This window comes from Chiloscyllium plagiosum, unplaced genomic scaffold (genome assembly GCF_004010195.1).
Source record: "Chiloscyllium plagiosum isolate BGI_BamShark_2017 unplaced genomic scaffold, ASM401019v2 scaf_229, whole genome shotgun sequence".
In the NCBI taxonomy this organism is placed as follows: domain Eukaryota; kingdom Metazoa; phylum Chordata; class Chondrichthyes; order Orectolobiformes; family Hemiscylliidae; genus Chiloscyllium; species Chiloscyllium plagiosum.
The window spans coordinates 27,212-49,638 of NW_025215357.1; the positions used below are offsets into that span (position 1 = coordinate 27,212).

Genomic DNA, 22,427 nt, shown 5'->3' on the forward strand with positions numbered 1-22,427 from the left:
TTTCCAAATAGTCATAAATCCTATCCCTCAGAATTATTTCCAAAACCTTGCTAACCACAGACATAAGACTAACTGGTCTGTAATTGCCAGGGATTTCCCTATTACCCTTCTTGAAAAGAGGAACAACATTTGCCTCCTTCCAATCCTCTGGTACGACTCCCATGGAGAGTGAGGAGGCAAATACCCTTGCCAATGGCTTAGCAACATTTTTTTTCGCTTCTCGGAGCAGCCTAGGGTAAATCTGGTCTGTCCCTGGAGACTTATCAATCTTAATGTTTGCCAAAATTTCTAGCACATCAACTTCTTTAATCTTGATCTGTTCAAGCCTATTTCCCAGCTACTCAAAGTTCTCATTCACAGCAAGGTCCCTTTCCTTACTGAAAACCGAAGCAAAAAAGTCATTTAAGGCTTCCCCTATCTACTCAGACTCCACGCTACACTATCCCTGACGGGCCCTACCTTCTTGCTGATCATTCTCTTATTCCTCATGTATGAGTAAAATGCCTTTGGGTTCTCCCTAATCCTTCCCACCAAGCCTTTTCGTACCCCCTCCTGGTTCTCCTCAGTCCATTTCTGAGCTCCTTTCTCGTAAGCCTGTAATCCTTTAAAGCTGTGCTAGATCCTTGCTACATCCAAAATATGTAAGCTGCCTTCTTCCTTTTGATGAGAAGCTCCTCTGTTCTCATCATCCAAGACTCCTTAATCTTATCTCTTATTGCCTGTCTCAGAGGAACAAATTTATGCATCACTCGCAACAACTGCTCCTTAAACAGTCTCCACAGGTCTGTTGTGCCCTTTCTGTGGAACAATTGCTCCCAATCTGTACTTCCCAACTCCTGTCTGATAGCGTCATAATTTTCTTTTCCCCAATTAAATATCTTCCCATGGTAACTGCTCCTTTCCCTCTCCATGGCTATGGTAAATGTGAAGAAGAGCTCATGCCCGAAACGTTGATTCACCTGCTCCTTGGATGCTGCCTGACCTGCTGCGTTTTTCCAGCAACACATTTTCAGTACATGGGAGGCTGAAGGCTGTGCAAGAAGCTAGGTATAGTTGCCTGCAAAGGGATCTAATAAAAAGTAAGGACTGCAGATGCTGGAGATCAGAGTCGATAGTGTGGTGCTGGAAAGGCACAGCAGGTCTGGCAGCATCCGGGGACCAGGAGAAGCGATGTTTCGGGCAAGAGTCCTTCATCAAGAATGAGGCTTGTGGGCTGGGGGATTGAGAGATAAATGGGAGGGGGCTGGGATTGGGGAAGAAAAAGGGCAAAGGGACAGTTTCCTTGACCAAATGGTGGTGCAGCGTATGTGTGTGCGTGTGTGTAGGAACGCATTGCTGGTCAGAGGGAGTTCCACAGGTTTGACCCAGCAACAGTGAAGCTACTTCGATATAGTTCCAAATCAGATTGATGTGTTACTTACAACAACTTGCACGTGGTAGTATTCCCAAGAACAGCAGCAGTTGTCCTTCTAGATAGTAGAAGTCATAAGTCTGGAAGGTGGTGTCAATGAAATTTTGACAAGTTGCTGCTGTTGTAGATGGTGGAAAGAGTTTGAGGTGTTAAGGGTAAGTTACTGACAGTAGAATGCTCAGCCTCAAACTTGCTCTTACACCACAGTATTGCACAAAATGTATTAGTTTCCTTTCTCCTCTTTATTTTTCTCTCTTATGACCTTTGGGGCTGTAAATATCACTGAAGTGTAAAATTCCAACATTTAAAATATTTAACATAATTTGAATCATTCCTTGAATTCAACATAATCTCACCATGACAAAATGTTCCATAAGTTGCCTGGAAATGCTTTCCACTAATGACTGTGAATTTCTTTTAACCATCAACACGTTTTGAATTGTTGCTGAAGGCTGCAGATGAACGCTGCTGCAAAATATGTTCACAATTTAATAGAAGTCCTATTTTTGCACATAGTTTGCCAAAATATTCAAAATGTTCAAGTGGAACATTTCATTTGAAAGATTGACTCCAGAAAATCAACATGCACTTGAAAAATTCTTTCCATTAAAAGATCTCTAATATTTTCCAAGCAAATATACTTGATTTTACGATCAATAACAGGCAACGAGAAAATAAAAGTCCAAGTTAAACGAAATGGAATTCTTCAGCCTTTGTCAATTAAAACTAAGAAATATAAAGAAAGACTGAGCATGTGCAAGCTGAATCCTCCTCTAGGCTCAAATAAAAAATAGAGTTGCAGATGATATAAAACTTTGGAAAATTATAAACTGTGAAGAGGACAGTATAGTACTTCAACAGGACATTGAGAAATCAGGCAGATAGTTGCAGATGAAGTTCAATGCAGAGAGGTGTGAGGTGATACACTTTGATACACAGATGTTGGAAAGACTGTATAATGTGAGCTTGTGGTACCAATGGTAGAATATCAGAAATTTGTGCATTCAAATCACATCAGGTTCACTGAGTTTCATTATAGCTCAAATTCCAGGATTTTGTGGCTCTTTGTGCAGCAATTATAGTATCCCCCATTTCTGGGCCATAACACTATGAGTTCAAGTTCCACCTGGCGCAGAGGTATATAATAACCTCCTTGAACAGGTTTCTTAAAAATTTCTAGAAAAAAAGGCTGTGCAGGATAAAAAGACCTGTGTGTAGTTGTGCATAAGTCACTAAAGGTGGCAGTACAGGTAGAGAGCGCTTCATACAACATCCAGTATTCTCGGCTTCTTTGAAATGGACATGGAGCATAAAAGCAGGAAGGTCATGATGAACTTATATAGGACACTGGTTAGACCTCAGCTTGTGTCTAGTGTGCTGTTCTGGGTGGCTTACTTTCGGAAGGATGTAAATACATTGGAGAGGGTTCAGTTGAGGTTCATGAGAATGGATCCAGGGCTGAGAAAGTTCAGTTATCAGAATAGAGTGGAAAAGTTGTGACTATTTTCTTTGGAGATGAAAAGGCTAAGAAGAGATTTGAAAGACCTTTTTAGGAGCATGAAAGGTCTGGATAGAGTAGATAGTAAAAAACTATTCCTGCATATAAAAGGATTGAGAGGATTAGGGTTACGGTTAAACTGTTTGCTTGATACTGATATAAAACGTATACTTAGGTTTGTAGAAAAAAAAGCTTTTAATCCTATTAGCTTGTGTCATTAATCCAGGAAACACATCAAAGCTGCAATTTCTTATTAAGACTTTTCTTAATGTTGTCTTACATTCTTAGAAGAATGTAACAACTACTCAGCTGAAACTTATTGGCTCTTGAAACTCACTGAAGCATTGCTAATAGTTATATTAATGCCAAGATATTGGACTGCTCTAAAGAAAAGGATAAGTACTCAATTCAATTTAAAGCAAACTGCCTGCTAATCTAGGCAGGGAAGCAAATGGTTAATTTTTTTAAGTGGCAAAACTGGCCTTTTTTAAATGAACTTGAGACACTTACATCACAGTTGAAAACATGTCAGCACAGCGTGACAAAACATTTTAATACATTTTTCATTGCATCATGGTGCTTTCTCCATTGGAAAAGTACTGTAATGCATGTGAATAAATTCACAAGGTCTGCCAATGTAAGGGTCAACTTACCTTTAAAACACAGATTGATATGATGTTTCATTAGGATACATCAAAAATGTATGTACATTACAACAGAGCACTTCATATAGCATTTTAAGACATGAAAACACTTTCCACTTACCATTCAGAATATTCTAAACTCTTCCCCAGGGCTTTCCATTTCCTTCACAAACTACCAATCCTGGTGCGCTTTTAAGGGGCTTTCAAAACCTTGTGCTACTAGATAAAAAGCGCTGTGCAGGAGGAAATCTGATTTTTTTTTGTTCCCCATTTGAAATGTGGAACCCAACCTTGGAGCGTCATGTGTGCATTTTCTACATGAAGTATTCCCAACCTGCAAAATGGCTAGAGGAAAATGTCATGGGGTTTGGAAATACAGGGGAAAATAGTATTTCCTCATAAATAAAAAAAACTAAACATGGCCATTTGTGCATTGCAATATGATTTCAATCTCTGGCAAATATTGGGCTGAAATGTGTACTATTGCATTGTAATCTGGAACTAATTTGGAAGTTCAATTGATAAACATAACTGACCAGATGCTCTTCTGTGCGACAATGTACCCATGGTCATTTAAGTAGTTAATCAGTGTTTAGTAATGAAGTGTAGGAGTAGAGAGGCTGTACGCCTGTTGATCAAGTACAGAAAGTTCTGGATTACAGCCCACACGCTGTATGTATTGTAAATTCCCTTCTTGCAGTAGGAATGACTGCCACTGATTTGGCCCTTATTGTTGAACTCTTGCTTGTCAGTTGAAGTTCACACAGATTTTTCACCAGGCCTGCCCAGAAAACTGTCTCCTCCAACTTCCTGTGGACTTGCGTAATATTTCCTTGCTTCTTGCATAACCATGATTTCTGGCTGGATTGCTGTCCAAGTCCTATTTGTGAATTACAAAAGTGTAGACACCAGTAAACAATGAAACACCGCACGGTTATTTTACGACAGAGGATTATATTTACATTAAAGAAAATTCTGGTCATTTCAAATGAATGAACAAAGGCTGAAGTTTGATGTTATCCGAATGGAACGTTAAACTTGACACGTACCATGTTGTTTAGGATTGAAACAATGTTTCAAAGTTACAAAGTATAAAGTGCCAGCAGTTTTTGTGTCACTTTTATCTATTACTCAAAAATAGCTTGCTGCATATAAATATGGAGCTTGTTAAACATATTTTTTTCCCTTTTGTTCTTAGAGTCATAGAGTCATAGAGATGTACAGCATGGAAACAGACCCTTCGGTCCAACCCGTCCACGCTGACCAGCTATCCCAACTCAATCTAGTCCCACCTGCCAGCACCCGGCCCATATCCCTCCAAACCCTTCCTATTCATATACCCATCCAAATGCCTTTTAAATGTTGCAATTGTACCAGTCTCCACCACTTCCTCTGGCAGCTCATTTCCATACACGTAACACACTGTGTGTGAAAACGTTGCCCCTTAGGGCTCTTTTATATCTTTTCCCCTCTCACCTTAAACCTATGCCCTCTAGTTCTGGACTCCCCGACCCCAGGGAAAAGACTTTGCCTATTTACCCTATTCCATGCCCCTCATGATTTTATAAACCTCTATAAGGTCACCCCTCAGCCTCTGACACTCCAGGGAAAATATCTTCTGGTTATTAAAAAAGAATGCAGATCATGTTTTTTTTTAACATAACCAAAATGACATGGAATTGGGGCAGTAATTCAGAGCATCAACATTCCAACAAAGCAATAGTATTTTGATTCCCATGGTGCAAATTACTGAAATCTGGTGGTTGGTTGAACTGATGATAATAAATTCCTAATGTTCCACGCTATGGATCTTAATCGTATCACATTGGTGATGGGAATGACAAAGTTAGCATCCTCCATTTTTTTCTGATGCAGCCATTCTTCAATGTTGGCTTGTGGTCACACATCTTTCCTGTACTTTAAGGGGTTAAGTCTGATTGTGTGATATAATAAAGAGACTCAGTTTGCATCATCACAATGTCACATGATCTTGCACTCTTTGGTATGCGGAATGAAATATATCAGTTGTTGAGTCATCAGGTTTGAAGATAATATACATGAATTTACAAAGAGGTCTATGACTATGCAAATAATCATATTCAAAACATTATAACAGTGCACAAAAGGTATGCCAAAAGCATTATTTCATGTTTGTTTCAATTTTTATTGATGTTTGATCAGAGGCAATGGATGATGATAGATTACAGGTAGTTTACAACAATGTTGAATTTAGTTCAGTTATAGTGGAAGATATTTCAGCTGGTTCGTCCAGAAACTGTCTTCATTTTATCGTACTTGTTTTCCAAGTAGAAATTGCATATATAGGTTGCAATATATCATTGTCTTTGTTATAATCAAATCTCTGACCAGTTCTATCCAGGGGATGAATATTGACCAAACATTTAACTGGAAAAGCCATATAAGCACTATTGCTAGAAAAGCAGGTTAAAGGCTAGAATATAGTAGCGAGTAACTAATATCCTGGCTCCTGAAAATCAGTTCAAATCTATAAGAGACAACTTGAGAGCGTGATGGAATATTCTCCACTTGCTAGATTGAGGGCAACTCCAACAATATTTGAGAAGCTTTATACAATTCATGACAAAGCAACTGACTTGATCAGTACCTGTACATATTCTTCAAAATTTGTCACCTCCATCATTAGCACAATGTGGCTGCAGTGTGCATGATCGACAACATACACTGGAACTTGTCAATATTTCTTTGATTGCACCTCCCAAACACGTGATCTACACAGGTAGGAGGACATGAACGCAACTTTGAAATCCTTCAGTGGCTTTGTCACATGGCAGCTTGAAGATTTCTTTCAGTCCTCACTGCCATCCAGCAGCCTTGTTAACCAATTCTTTCAGTCCAAACTTGGCAGATTCTCATTCCATCACTCACCTCCTGGACTTCACTTCCGAGTTCTTTCTGCCTGACCGCTTTCCTTCTTCTCTCCTTTTTGTTTCAGTAGCTCCACAAAATAACACCAACATGCAGCATGCTTCATGTAGAGAAAGGTCACAAGTTACTGCACAGAAGCAAATTCAACAAAAATGGAAAGATTAGGAATAATGATCAAATATCTCATCTCACGGTTGGCTTTCATCAGGGCAGATTTAGGAGGAAGAGGAAAATGGGGATATCGAGTTAATGAGAGAAAGAGAGTTACAGATAATGGTTGGGTTCAGTTTTCCAGTGTTACTATTCTTTTTCATCCCAGGCACTCACTTTTATCCTTCATAATGCAAAGCACTGGATGTGTTCTCCTGTACGTGAGAAACTTGGTAGAAACACAAATTATTGTTACCTCCATCACAGCACTGCAGGAATATCAAAATGTTTAAGAAAGTTGAATGAAATTTGTTTTGAAATTGTGCAGAGGCTCTACTGGTCTGCTAACATTAGGAGTTACCCGTGGAACTTTAGTGTTTGTACTTTCAATGAGTGAAATATCTGGTATTTTTCTGCAAAACATAGGCGTAAATCTTTAAAATAATGCTGATTTACTTACAACAGTGTATCACCATTATTTCAATATTTTAATTCAGAAAAGTTAAATTAATTTTAAGATACAAAACATAAGGAGACCCTTCATGTTTAATTGATGTTGCATAATGAAGTCATTCTTGCATCAAAGATATTTGTTCTGCTTACCATTATCAGCAGAAATTGTAGCACTTCATGTTAGCAATTCCAGCCTTGGTGAAAATATGAGACATCTGGAATGCGATCATCCAGCTCTTTATAATTCCAACATTGAAACAAACAGGCTGCAATAGTACAGCCAGAACCCCTGATGCAACTCTAGCTGTCAATGTTAGCAATTTTAAGAGTTTTGACAGTTGATCCCTCAGAAATTGTACCTCTTTTTGGATTACTGAAACCAGCTGGTACAAATGATGGCATTACTCTCAAAACATCTGAAAGCTAACTCCTTTGGCAAAACAGCAGTGCCTCAGTACCGCACTGAAAGTGCAGTCAGTCTACATGATTTAGGGAGTCCTGGAGTGAGGTTTGACTTAACAGTCATCTATTTTAGAAGCTGACATTGATTTACATGTTTTTTGAATTTGCGATGCATCTTTTGATTGCAATTTTGCAGTTTCAAGACAGAATGAAAAACATAATGAATTAAAAAAGGGCCCAACCATATTAATAATAACCTTAGCATTTAGCAAGTGACATTTGGCAAACCTGGATAAGGTTAGAATTGATTTATCATGCATTAGTAATTTCTGCATTTGGCAATAATATAGTCAGTGACTTAAATTATCAAATCATTTGGCACTGAGAGTTGCAAATCAATTTTTGGGCTGAATGGATGGAATTTTAATCCCACTTTCTTCTCTTTGTGTTTCTCGGAGAATGGAGATAGTCATTGAACACTACTTAGATCGTATTGGAGATGTTTTTGACTTCTCCTTGCCTGTCAATTATATTCTAAATGGAAACTGTAGGTCAGGATTTAAATCCATTCTGCATAGAAACCACATAAGAGAGGAGATAGCCATGTGGAATACACATCATTGAAGAAACAACATTTTCATCACTAGCATGACCTATATGATTGTTTCAGAGAGCACCTCTGAATCACAAACATACAAGGGCTTTCTCTGGCCAGACATACTCACCCATACCACATTCCCCTGTGGAATCTCTTGACCTCTCCGAACTTGCCCTTCTCAGCGTGTGTGTTTTCCTCAGTGATGCACTGAAGTCTGCATAACATGTTCAAATCCATTACTGAGGAACCATTCCAGCCATTCGATGCCAAGGACCTCGTGGTATGCTTGCCCACCTCTACCACATCAGTTGACCCAACGTTAGGGTCAGAAGTCAAGCTTAACTTATTTACGTGAAGCCTGGAAGTTAAAGTAGTCGTGTAGGCAAGCCTCACACTCATTCATAGCTTTCTCACTCACACATCCAGTTGAAATCAGAACTATAGTCTCTTACTGCCATTAAAAAAGGCACCGTAGGTGTGGACTGTGTTACAAAGGAGATATTTTTCCGTAAAATGGTGAGCTGTAAACATACATCAGAGGTTGGAGTGCCTCTGAAAGTCGAAATATTTCTTGTTTACACCAGTCAGTACAGTAATCTTTATGTGGAATCATGCATGTCAACCTAAGACAACTACAAGCAGGCCCTTTTTAAAATCAGATAAGCTCTTTCTTGGGCACTTGTTTACAACCAATAGGATAATTAGTTCTCTCTTATCTGTCGCTGACTGGAATCACTGTAGAACATCTGACACAGGCGCCTCCCTTGAATGGTTTGCCCTTTAAAATTAAAACCTGGAGTGGCACTCTATTCTACTGGAACTGGAGCAGCAGATGCACTGAATGTTCCCAGTTTTTATTGGAGTTTACACTGCATAAAATATTTCCATTTTAATTGTTTTATTCCTGTATGATATACACTGCAGTGTATACCCAAATGAGTCAGAATTCACATGACACCAGGTTATAGTCCAACAGGTTCAGTTAAGATCACAAGCTTTTGAAGCACTGCTCCTTTGCCAGGTGAAAATGCAATATAGACTTCAGTGCAGTAGAGAGGAAATGCTACAGTGTTGGGGATGCTGGGATTGTCTTTTCTGCAGAAGGCTGAATTTTTAACAACTCATTCACAGGATATGGGTGTCACTGGTCAGGCCACCATTTATTGTCCATTACTAATTGCCTAGAGGGCAGTTCAGAATCAACCAACTTACTGGTTTCTGGAGTCAAGTGGAGACATGACTAGGAAAGGCCAACAGTTTGCTTCCCTAAAGGTTTTGAACCAGATGCATTTTTTCTATTAATTGTTTCATGGATATCATCAGATATTTATTGAATGCAAATTCCACATTTGACATATGAACATTTGAACCCAGGACCCCAGAAAATTACCTTGTCTCTGGATTAATATTCTAGAGATAATACCACCAAGCCATCACTTCCTGTTTTTGTAAATGAGTGCCCTTGCCAGAGGGAGGTCGGCAGAGTGAGAATGCTACACCCTGGGTTTCAGGTTTGCCATGGATTTCCATGGCAGCAGTCATGGTGCCTTCATTCCGCAGTGGCCTGCCGTGCCAACTGCATTTCAGTTACCTTGGAAAGCCAAAGGCTGGTCACTAGACATCAAAGTTATCTGCTCACCACATGACATGTGACTCCAATACATAACCCACACGTGTGCGCACACACACAGACACACACGCACACACCATGCTGACAATGAAAGCTATGCTGCCACTGCTAGTGTGATAGGGCAGGCCAACCTCACGCACATGAGAGGACAGTCTGTGCCAGCAGCTACACTGGAAGCAGCTGAGGAGCAGGAGTTAAGGGAAGGACTGCATTATGGTGCACCTGGTTGATGGGCATCAGCAAAGACAGTAGTAGAATAACAGGGTAGGAATGATGAATGCTGTCACCCTGAGGGAGATTGGTAGATTCATTGGAACATTGAAACCAGTACCATACTCCCAAGACAGTGACTCAGTAATTCTGGTAATCTATTGATCCTCTTTATGGGAGTAATTAGTGTTCTCCTATATGATGTTCCATCGAAATGCTCATTTCTGCGGCACTCATCCTTCACTCTATTTCAAAGGCTGTGTAAAGTATTACAAGATAACCTGAGTAGATAAGGCAAGGTAGTAGCAGATTCAATGGTAATTTTCAAAAAGAAATTGAAAATAAACTTGTAACGGAAAAAAATGCCCTTTAGTAAAGTAAGCACAGGGGTAATGGGCTGAACAGAGATTGTGTTGCTGGAAAAGCACAGCATGTCAGGCAGCATCCGAAGAGCAGGAAAATCGACGTTTTGGGCTAGAGCACTTCATCAGGAATGAGGCTGGGAGCCTCGGGGATGGAAAGATAAATGGGAGGGGGTTAGGGCTGAGGAGAAGGTAGCTGAGAGTGCAATAGGTGGATGCAGGTGGGTGTAAGGATGATTTCCCACTCCATCCACCTATTGCACTCTCAGCTACATTTTTCCCAGCCCCCCACCCTCCCATTTATCTCTCCATCCCCGAGGTTTCCAGCCTCATTCCTGAAGAAGGGCTCTGGCCCGAAATGTCGATTTTCCTGCTCCTCGAATGCTGCCTGACCTGCTGTGCTTTTCCAGTAACAAACTCTCAACTCTGACCTGTAGCATCTGCAGACCTCACTGTCTCCCAACTGGCTGACCAGCCTCTTCTGTTTTAAGTTAAGGATAACAAAGTAAATATTATCTTAACAATGGTAATTATGGATGCATCAAAGACTGTAATTCTCATTTTTACTCCAGGTTTTATGCTCCAATTTCCTTCCACAATTAAGCCCTAGCCATTGTTGTTTGTTTTATATAAAACTGTTCAGAAACAAGCAGATCCTTTTCCATTCAAAGCAAAATACTGTGGATGCTGGGAATCTGAACTATGGATGCTGAGAACCTGAACTAAAAGCAGGAAGTCTTGGACAAATGCAGTAAGTGATACTATCAATGATGTAATGAGTGAGAAGAGAATGAAGGCAAGGTTGTATTCATCGCTTGAATGCTAATCTGTCAGAATGGAGAAGTTCTAGTTCACTGGGACAAAAATCAGATTTCATAATGGACTGATAGAACAGACTGACAGATAATCCCCCAGACAGTGGAAGTGAGCATGATACCTGGTAGCTTTGCGCTTCCCTGTTGCTGATCCTGGAGGATGTCGACTTGTCCAAGAATGAGCCTCTGATAGGCTATCTGGATTCAATCTGCAGACTCTTACACTACAGAAAGAGACCATTGCATTTCCTTTTTGAACTTTATATTCCATCTTTGTTTAAAAGTTAGTGCACTGAAATTGCTTCCAATAACATTGCGGGCAGGGTATTCTGGATTAGAACCGTTCACTGTGTAAAACAAAACCAATTAATTTCTCTCTGGTCCTCTAGCCAATCATTTTAAATCTTTGTCCATTGGGTACTCGGCCTCCCATGTGTGGAAGCAGTTTCTGCTTAGTAATGCTATCAAGTCTCTTTGTAGCTTTGAATGCCTCTATTAAATCTTCTCATAATCTTCTTTACTCAAAGGAGAGTAATTTTAGCTACTCTAATCTTGTGACATGATTCTCGAATTGGTAAATCTCTGCATCTCCTCCAAGGCCTTGACAGCCTTCCTAAAGGATACTGTTTATAGTTGGTGTGAAAACATATCCCATGCCAGTGGTTGATAACATCAAGGATGCTGTCAGAGGAAGGGGTCATTGATAGACAATTAAGAGTGGCCCAAAGTGGGAGGGAAGCAACAGGTTTGCCAGAGATACATTTGAGTAAGTAATAATGGAAAACAAGCAAGCACAATCCCATAGGGTGGTGGGTGACATTGATGAATGCGTGTATATTGAACTCTGACTTTAACAAGAACTTTGACAAGATCCCTCATGCCAGGTTACAAAGAATGTGAAATCACATGGGATCTACAGCGAGCTGGTAAGATGGATACAGAACTAGCTTAGTGATAGACGACACAGAAAGAATAACAAAACACCATGGGTCATAGTAACCTAGGTTTTAAGTTTGACTAGGGACACATTGATACTCTGAAAAGAATGGAAGCTGCACTAAAGGGATCCAGACAGGAAATTTTGAGGAAGAGGTGGACATGGAGCTGGAAGTGTCAAGGATCTTCATGAAGACTACGTTTTTTGGCAGCAGGCAGTATTTCCCGCTGTACATGGCTTTTAGTGACAGCAAAATGTTATATGCTGTGGAATTAAAACCAAAACATGCATGCTTGATTATTCAGCTACTGAGTGTGCAAAAATCACAATTGTGGAATAAAACAAAATTCTGAAAATGGGAATAAGCTGTTCATTATCTGACAAAATATATTGAACATTTAAGTTCGGTTTCTTTAACAGTTACGTTGAAGTATCTTACACAAGGTGAGAAATCTTTATTTCAGATGCTAACTAGCCAATGTTAGTCCTTTGTTTAAGGAGGGCAAGAGGGATAATCTGGGAAATTATAGGGCAGTGAGCTTTATGACAGTGATAAGGAAATTATTGGAGAAGATTCTTAGAGACAGGATTACTCGCATTTGGAAAAGTATGGAGTTATTAGCGATAGGCAGCACACCTTTTTGCAAGGGATATCATGTCTCACAAACTTGACTGAGTTATTGCAGAAAGTGACAAAGGTGATTGATGATGAGGGCAGGTTGGTGGATAATGTCTACATGGTCTTTAACAAGAACTTTGACAAAGTCCCTCATGCCAGGTTATACAGAACGTGAAGTCACATGGGATCTACAGTGAGTTGGTAAGATGGACACAAAAGTGGCTTAGTCATAGAAGACACAGTGGTGGTGAAAAGGTGTTTTTCTGAAGGGAGATGATCAGTGATCACTGAAGGGGATCAGTGATCAGTTCTGGGACCCCTGATGTTTAAGAGCAAAGAACATTACAGCACAGGAACTTCGGCAATTCAAACCTGCGCCAACACACTTTGCCCTTCCCTTTTAAAACTGTCTTTACTTACAGCATCCTTATCCCTCTATTCTCTTCCTATTCCTGTATCCGTCCAGGTGCTTTCTGAACGCTGCTGTTGTGTCTGCTTCCACCACCTCCTTTGGCAGTGCATTCCAGGCATTCTCTACCCTTTGTGTAAAAGATGTGCCTTGGACATCTCTGTTAAACTTGCCCTACCACACCTTGAACCCATCCATTGACTCTCCATCCCGGAAAAAAAGTCTCATACTTTCCACTCCATCCATGCCATTCACAATCTTATAAACTTCTATCAGGTCGCTCCTCAACCTCCTGCATTCCTCCAAACCCAGTCTAGCCAAACTTTCTTCATAGCTAAAATCCCCCATATCAGGCAACATCTTGGTAAATCTTTGCTGTACTCTCTCCAAAGCATTCACATCATTCTGGCAATGTGGTGATCAGAACTGTACACAATATTGCAAGCGTGGCCTAACTAAAGTTCGATAAAGCTGCAGCATAACTTGTCTATCCTTATACTTGACTATCTCTTCCAATGAAGACAAGCATGCCATAAGCCTTTTCTTAACTACTTTATCTATCTCCACTGCCACCTTCAGTGGTCTGTGGATTTGCACACCCTTTTTTTGGAAGAGAATGTAGGTATTCTGATTAGTAAGTTTCATAAGTAACACAAAGATTGGGGTGCTGTGGATAGAAAGGAAGATTGCCAGAGGATATAGATAGGGTGGAGACATGGGAGGAGAAATGGTAGATGGAGTTTAATCTGGACATATATGAGGTGATGCATTTTGGACGATCTAATGCAGGAGGGCGGTATACATTACATCACAAACCCCTGAGAAACATTACACAGGGATCTTAGCATACAGGTCCATAGTTCCCTGAAAGTGGCAACACAAGTGGGTAAGATGGTCAAGAAGGCATATGGCTTGCTTCATCGGACAGGGCACAGAGTATAAAAATTGGCAATTCATATTCCAGCTGTTTGGAACTTTAGTTTGGCCACATTTGCAAAATTGTGATGAATTCTAGTCACCTCACTACCAGAAGAACATGGAAGATTTGGAGAGGGTGCAGAAACAATTTACCAGGATGTTGTTTGGAGCGTATTAGCTATGAGGAAAGGTTGGACAAACTTAATTGATTTTCGCTTGAATGTCAGGATGAGGGGCAACCTGATAAAAGTCTATAAAGTTGTGAGATGCATTGATAGAATGGATAGTCGGAGTCACTTTCCCAGGATAGAAATGTCAATTACTAGGGGACATAGGTTTAAGGTAAAAGGGATAAAATATAAATGAAGTGAGAGAGGCAAGTTTTTACACAGAAGGTGGTAAGAACCCTGGAATGGACTGTCAGAGGCAGTAGTAGAAGCAGATACATTGGCAATGTTTAAGAGGCATCTTGATAGATACATGAATAGGCAGGGAATAGAGGGATAGGGACCACGTACAGACAGAACTTATTTTAATTTAGAGAGGCATTATGTATCAACGCAGCCGTGGTGGGCTGAAGGGCCTATTCCTGTGCTGTACTGTTCTTTGTTCTTTGCTCTTCTTTGCTCAGGATAGGAAGCATTTTCTCCTTAAAATTCAGTCCTTGCTTTTATTCCAGATATTATTGTGATAAAATTAGACATTAAGTCGAGATTCATGAAGGAATATTGTAATTAAATCTGTTAGTTGTACATTGAACAAGTGTTTTATCTCATTGCTATATCTATTCTTTGCTCTTTGTTGTATGACTTAGTCATTTAATCTCCCTTTTCGTAAAAATCATCTCTTCTGTTCTTTTATCTGCAATGACATTTAATCCAGCACATTCCAAGATTGCTTCAGTTTTAAAGAAATTATTTTCAACTCAAAATGTTAATTCTGTTTTTCCCTCACTGTAATGTTGCCTGACTTGCTGAGTGTTTGGGCACTTTCTGTTTTTGTTTCAGATTCCGAGAGCATTATGCTTTTATTGCCAATAATTATTGTCCAAGATAGTGCTGTAATTGTAATGCTTGTGGTAAACTCAACAAAAAAAAATGATTGTTCCTAAAGGTCATTGAATCAATATATTAGCAGGAAAATTAATTATCAACAGGAAAATGTTGTAATGCGGTTTATGCCACACTTTGGTGTGCGGCATGGTGGCACAGTGGTTAGCACTGCTGCCTCACAGCGCCGGAGATCTGGGTTCAATTCCCACCTCAGGCGATTGACTGTGTGGAGTTTGCACGTTCTCCCCGTGTCTGCGTGGGTTTCCTCCGGGTGCTCCGGTTTCCTCCCACAGTCCAAAGATGTGCAGGTCAGGTGAATTGGCCATGCTAAATTGCCCATAGTGTTAGGTAAGGGGTAAATGTAGAGGTATGGGTGAGTTGCGCTTCGGCGGGTCGGTGTGGACTTGTTGGGCCGAAGGGCCTGTTTCCACACTGTAATGTAATCTAATCTAAATACTACACAGTAGATTCCACCATGCAAACATCCTTGTGATGTACATTAAATCTTCAGGGACAAAAGTATTAGGGTGTGCAGACAATATGATGTATATCCACTTTTCAGTTCATAATCTGAGTTTTGTTAAGCAAGAAACATTTTTTAATAAAAATAATATGGAATTCAGAGGGAAATGTCTTTTAAGGGGAAATGGTTTTGGTATTCTGTTTAGGGGGAAATGATTTTGGTATTCTGCCTAGCAGGAATGCTCAGTAAGGACTCAGGGGATTGACAGAATCCAAGATTTAACCATCTGTTTAGCTTGTTGCACTGACCATTTACCCTGTGGCAAATTATCCCTGAGAAAACTGCTCGCAAGCTTGATATAGTAAAGGTCAATCTCAAAGAGTTTAACAACTGACTCCCAAAGGATTTGGTCTCTCTGCCAAGATTTCGTATTTATTTATAAACAATGTTTTCCAACGTACATAAAAAAATCACTGCAAATTTATGATGGGGTCATGGAAATATTGGCTAATTAAAGTAATAGTTGGAACAAACTGTAACAAGCTGTAGATTGCTGAGAGCTTCCTTCCTGAAATTCTTTATCTGATAGATTTTTCTACAGGTTTACCACTACAATTCAAAGCATGTCCAACATGCCCCAGTTATTGGTCAAAGTTATTATAAAATAAGTGAATGTTTGGCATATATTGAATAATGTGCTGTAGATAGGCCTGTTTGGTACTCATGCTAATGTTCTTTAAAGTTGCACAAATCATTGCTAGATTCATCGCTCATTGGAGACCTGTACCCCAACATTATGTTTACAGCTGAAAATGCTCCAACAAATAAGATGCGGCTTTGAAACAAGGTGATGAGCAGAAGACTTCTAGAGGTTCAGAAGGTAGTTAGGAAATAGGTAGAGATAAGTGATTCTGGAGGGTTACTTTAAATTAACTATGACAACAAGAACAAATGATGCCCCCAGTACAATATGTTTTATCGAAGTCTCAGCGATGACAATAGTAGCAGCTAGATTTTGAAGTCAATGACAAAATAATGGCACTACACCTAATCCTAGAGAAAGCTCCCCAGGCATAATCTATAGATCTCTAGGGCATGGATTTCATCTTTCCCACTGGATGTTAATTTGACTGTATTCCCAACTATAGGAGTTCCTGGTATTCAGCAACTGTGATTTTATCAAGTCGGCCAAGCTGCCAACCATATTGAGGAATTCTTACAAAGCAAAAACTAGGTACTGCAATATTTTAAATATCCTTCATGTTATAACCATTTTAAAGAGATAAAGATTGTGACATTTGCATGGGATTGTGGTTGAAGTTGCAAGTTTCTTTAATAGATGAAATTATATTAGAATATGTATCATCATGAAAAAATTAACATGCCTCAAAATTTAATCTGAATAAATAAAATGTGAAACAAAGAAGTTTCTGGATCTTTCTTCTTAGCACCATTTTTGGTGCAGTTACAACACATAGACTGTGGCAGTTCAAGGTGACAACTCACTGTCATCTTCCCAAGGCCAGTTCGAATGGACAATAAATACTGATATTGCTAGCAATGCTCACAGTCAAGGACAAAGACAAGAGCTTAGATTTTTAGGTTGGAGAGATTGTTTAAAATTTATTAATGTTATCAGATCATGATAATATTACACTTTTGGGAACCCAGTTACAAGTCATTCAACAAACTATAACTTTTGCAAGGATTTTTATAGAGAGATTAATAGCAAAAACATTGAAGTCTTCCAGCTGGGGGAGCGTTTATCAGTGGACCCTGTGGAAGAGTGAGGAATCACTGCCAACAATCTCTGGAATTCTACATTCTGGTGTACACGTGCTGACGGAAGAAGTTGTGGTCAATTTCACAATGGCAATAACAGCGAATGCTAATAGTTTCTTTATCATTACAACTAGATCATCCAGACTGAATGTTTGTTTTATTTTATAAGATTAAATTCCATGATTAGGTAAAAACAGAATATCTTAGCATGTCTGGCAAAATCTGTAGAGAGGAAAGTCAAGTTAACGGGCAGGAATTTTCCATAGGTTTTGGGACTGGACACAGGCATTGAATGTCCCAAACACAAACCTGCTGTCAGAGTGACCAACTCAAGAGGGATGGAAGGAGATATATGAAGTTGGCATAGGGGTATAAAGGGCCATGGGAAATGTATGGAAGACATTTGATTGCAAGAGTTGGCATGAGTGACACAGCGGTGTAGAGGTGAGGGTAGTGATGAAGGAGTGTGAGTGATGAAGGCTGGAAGAAAGTTTTGTATTTCTCCTCCTTTGACGAGGTATGGTATCCCTTTGTGTTGGTGGATGTTAAGCAACCTCTGAGAAAAAAGGCACCCTCTGTGGAAAGCCATGCTTAAAAAAGTTCATAAACTTATTGGGACTATCAAAACTTTCCAGGAACAGTCCAAATGAAAATCAATGGTGTTTAGCAAAATATCGAGTATTTCAGGGCATCTGTTCATACAAAACCATTAGGGGATTTGTGCTGCATGACTGTTTTCCCAAGCTGTCATTTTCACAATGGAGTGCCGATAAAATGAGCATTTTGAGTGCCAACTCCAATTGTTAATTCAATGGAAAGTTTGTTGACATAGGGAATTGAAAACGAGAGTAACACAGTTAAGAGAAATGTTTGTTTTCATAAAGGAATTAGTTGAATGAATTTCAATGCATTGACTTTCTTGTTACAATGAGAGGTCTTTTTTCCCATAATGACACATCAGTAGAAACTGTCAACATAGTTCCTGTGGTTTGCTCATGATCAATACTTGGTGATCTGGTGAGGAAGGATAAAGGGTGATAGGATAGGAAGTAAGAAGTGCTAGGATGATTGGTAGATGATCATAGAGGCTATAAAGGGCTGGGAGAATGGGAATGGTCATAGCTTGGCGTAGGGACTATAAAGAATGTAGGGTAAGGACACATGGACCTTGGACGGCACGAGAATATGAGGGACAAATAGAGATGGGTAGTGGAATATAAAATGGAATGGATGGGATGTACGAAGGGTGTGGGTTGAGGGTGAGGGAGTAGGAGAGATATTTTATCTTTTAATATTTAAAAGCGCCAAGACAGATTTTCTGTGGAGTCTGGCCTTGGGAACTGACAGCTTCGAAAGGCTGTTTCTGAGCTTCCTTCAGAAAGAGATTACAGCAGGACAAGCAAACTTAAAGAATGTGTTGTGAGGAAGTGTAAATGGGAATAAGCAAAGTTAGCATCGACAGCACAGTCTGAAAAAAGTGGAGCAAATGGTATGGTCTGAAATTGTTGAACTTTGCGATGAAGTCTGTAAAAGGCTTAAGTTGAAATATGGGATTCTGTTCCTTGAACGAATGTTGAGGTTTATTGGATCACTGCAGGAAGCTAAGGACAGAAGGCTCAGAATGAAAGTAGAGTGAAGAATGAAGATGACAGATGATTGGAAGCTGCTGATTGGATGAAGGTATTTGACCAAGTGACAGCCGATCTACATTGGGTCTCCTGAATATAGGGGAGCCTGTAATGTAAGTATATGAAATGAAAGAAGTGCCAATAAATCACTGCTTTGTTCCTTTGGAAGTATTCCACTGGACGGCTGAAGAAATTTGGCATTAGCATTTTATCCTTCATCTTGATATGTTACTTTTTGGCAGAAATACTGAATACATTTTCTTTACGATTAGTTTATATGCTTGCTAATTTAAAAGCTCATAAATTAATCTCATTTGAGTCAGTCAAAATCTAAATGTTATTTCTGTCATGTTACCCAAATAGTCAATGGAAACTGCTCTTTTAAACAACATTAAAACTGAGTTTAGAGCAATTGTTTTCAAAAAAAGGTCTTGCAAGACTGATTTGAAGTAGGATTAGCATGATTAAAATGGAGTGAAACTAGTTTGGAAGAAACAGATTGTTTAAATGTGAGCCAAGTAAGTCCTGATTTCCACCTGCAGCTAACAATGTCATGATAGCTTGTTTCCTAATATTATTTTAGAATGCTCTGAGTCAAGGTGAGTGACCTTTGTGTTGGAAAATGGAACACATTCCCATGCATGGTTAGCATCAAGTCCCTCCAAGGCAAGTGTAATAACAGGTAGATACAGAGTATAGTTGCTACTGCAAGCTCACACAATGTCTTTACCCAGTTTCAGAAAATAAGGTCTATTGTACAATGCAACATTTTGCTGTTTTCATCCTGTTAAAACCTTCCTCTTGCAATACTAGAGGATGCTACAGGAAAATGATAAAAAGAATTAGCAAACATATATTACTAGCCACATCATTAATGAAGCTTCCAAGCGGCAGGAACCAGAATAAGGCAGAAAGCAAAACGCTGAGAGTTATGCAATAGGCTCTCTCACTGCAAACCATATTTTATGCATTACATTAACAGACAATGAAGGTTGAATCTACCTTTAGAATTGTTTGGTTAAAATAGATATTTATTAATAAAGGTTGAATTAAAAGAGAAGAAAAGGTCCACCTTGTTGGTGTTATCTGTAAAATTCTGATTTGAATACTTGGTAGATTACTGTATAAAACACATAATTTTTAAATTTGCTCATGGGTTTGGGTATTGCTGGTAATGCTAGCATTATGCTAACTGTCCCAGAGAAGGTAGTGGTGAGCTGCCTTACTGAACCACTGCTGTTCATGGAGTGAGGGTCACAGTCAAGCAAAAGCTATTACACCTGCGATAAACTGAGTTATTTGGTTTTATCACAATGCATTTGGAGACACTGATGAGATAAGGAATGGATCTTGTGCTTTTAAAAGATAGAAGCATGACAAGTTTGCATAGCATTCCTCAAACTGGTACCTCATAGAAGAATTGCCTCTCGGAAGCTTTTCCAGTACAGTTACAAGCTGGCATTTGTCCGACAATGCAGAAGATTGCCTAGATATGTTCTATACACAAAAATCAAGATATATCTAGCCTGACCAAATACTGCCCCATTAGGCTACTCTCAATCATCAAAGTGATGGAAGGTGTCATCAACAGTGACATCAAGCAGCACCTGCTCAGCAATAATCTGATGCCCATGGGTTCCTCACTTGGGAATATGTTGCTATACCGTCACAGTTACTAGGTTAAAATTCTGGAATTCCATCTCTAAGGGCTTTGGGGGTCAACCTATAGCACATGAACTGCAGTGGTTCAAGAAGATAGCTCACCACCATGTTCTCAAGAACAACCCAAGAGGGGAAATAAATGTTGGCCAGGCAGCGATGCCAATGTCCCACAAGTGAACTTAAAAAATACAATACTGAACAGAAGAACAGGACAAGAATGCACTGCCTATCCCCTGTCATTGTCAACATTGAGAGTGTTACAGGAAGTGTGCTACAGCAATTGTAGTCATAAAATAATACTTATGACTGTGACTTTCATTGACATTTCAAAGGAAGTAGAAGAAAACCATGAATTTTTCCAGGGGCAGCTGAAATGTTGTCAGCGGGGCTGAAAGGGGGAAGCAGGCACACTTCAGGGGCTCGAGGAAGCTAGAAGATATTTTTGCCAACGACAGCCAAATAGCTAGCTGTAGCCAGGATTGCCATCCAATAAAGAATGAGGGGCCGCCTCCTGGCGGGACTGACCCATCAACTTATTGGTAGCTCTGCAGGTGGGGATCATTGCTGAGGCTCAGGGAAGGAGCGCCTCATTGGTGAGGCTCACTCTAAGAGCCGGTAAGTGAGAAAATACAATCCTATAGGTTGGATTGTTATTGATAACACTTAGTGTTCACTTCTTGATTCTGACAATCATGTGTTAATTTCAGTACTATTTTTCTAGTAACACGGGCGTGCAACGATAAGCACTTTAAATTGCAGTTGCTTTCTGATACAGTCTTGTCATTTTTAAAAAAACTACAAATAGATTCTGTAATTGAATTCAACCTTTTCATGTTGCTCAATCATACGGCATGTGCTGTGGGTTTAAAACCTTGGAAATGTAATTAGAAAAGCTTAGTTGATAATAATGCAGCTGTGGTTGCTTTCTGTCATGTCTTAATTTGTTTACATTATATTACAGTTGTCTTCCAATTACAAATATTAAAATAATGCATTATACCTTTTAGTAGTGACCTCGTAAAAAGCTTATGCACAATTTAATGCAAACAAGCACTTTTCCTTTGAAGGACAATTATCCTTCACCAGTTGCTTGGTTAAGGACTCAGTGCAATTCTGAAAAACAAGCATCCCCTTCCTGTTGGACTCTAGCACACAACAATTGCGTCAGCACAGATACTGTTTTTAATGAAAAACCCAAAAATATCTCAGATTTAAATCCCTGGGAAAAAAAAATATAACCTCAAGGCCAGCCATTGCATTATTTAGTTGCTTATTTAACTTTTACTACAGAAACATGTCTCAGTCATTGTAAGTGAAATTCATAAAGCTCAGCAAAGGTTTATTGCTGCTTAGCCACATTGCTAACATGATGCTGTCAAACTGTGACCAGGCTTTTCGTATGTGTTCTAATTTTCCTATTCTTTTCATTCAAGTGCTTAATTTTTTTTGTGCATCACAAGTATGTAAAAAATTAATTTGTTGAGATATAATCTATAAGGAAATACAATTTATTAAATGTGACCTGAACACCTTAAGACTTGTTAAATGCTGAGGAATGCTACCCTGGTGTACACACAATACTTAACTCTCATGTAACATCACAAAGACAGATTATACAGTCCATATCTCATTGCTGTTCATGGGAGTCTGTGGTGTACAAATTAGCTGTCACATCTTCCCACTATAATAAAAACTTAGATTTATGTTGTGCCAAGGCATTTTGCAAGATTGTTAATAGATCAAACTTAACAACAAGACACATAGGAAATTATTAGATCTGATGACCAAAAGACAGTACAATGACATCGGGTAGATTTTAAGGAGCTTGTTTAAGAAGGAAAGTGTTGTTGTGAGGTGGACATGTGTAGCAAGAATTC

The 22,427-nt window shown here is 39.4% G+C and overlaps 1 protein-coding gene and 1 long non-coding RNA gene across 4 annotated transcripts in view; one reads left to right on the forward strand and one right to left on the reverse strand.

Annotated features, from left to right (window-relative positions):
• LOC122548302 (endothelial PAS domain-containing protein 1-like) overlaps positions 1-22,427 on the forward strand; it is a 101,852-nt gene that overhangs the window by 17,140 nt on the left and 62,285 nt on the right. Inside the window, exon 1 of one of the 2 annotated variants that reach the window (XM_043686831.1) lies at positions 10,932-11,016. The exons of the other annotated variant lie outside the window; for it this stretch is intronic. Within the exon in view, the coding sequence (XP_043542766.1) occupies positions 11,012-11,016 (5 nt within the window). The 5' untranslated portion in view covers positions 10,932-11,011. Of the gene's footprint in view, positions 1-10,931; positions 11,017-22,427 lie in introns of those variants that run through there. 2 annotated transcript variants of the gene reach the window in all.
• Positions 4,354-8,379, reverse strand: LOC122548304. 2 transcript variants are annotated; one of them, XR_006311208.1, is made up of 4 exons: positions 8,191-8,379; positions 6,461-6,587; positions 6,180-6,303; positions 4,354-4,433 (listed from the first exon to the last, which is right to left on the reverse strand). It is a non-coding gene; the product is annotated as an uncharacterized LOC122548304 (long non-coding RNA). The 2 variants fall into 2 exon arrangements; XR_006311207.1 differs by lacking the exon at positions 4,354-4,433 and having other exon boundaries at positions 6,135-6,303.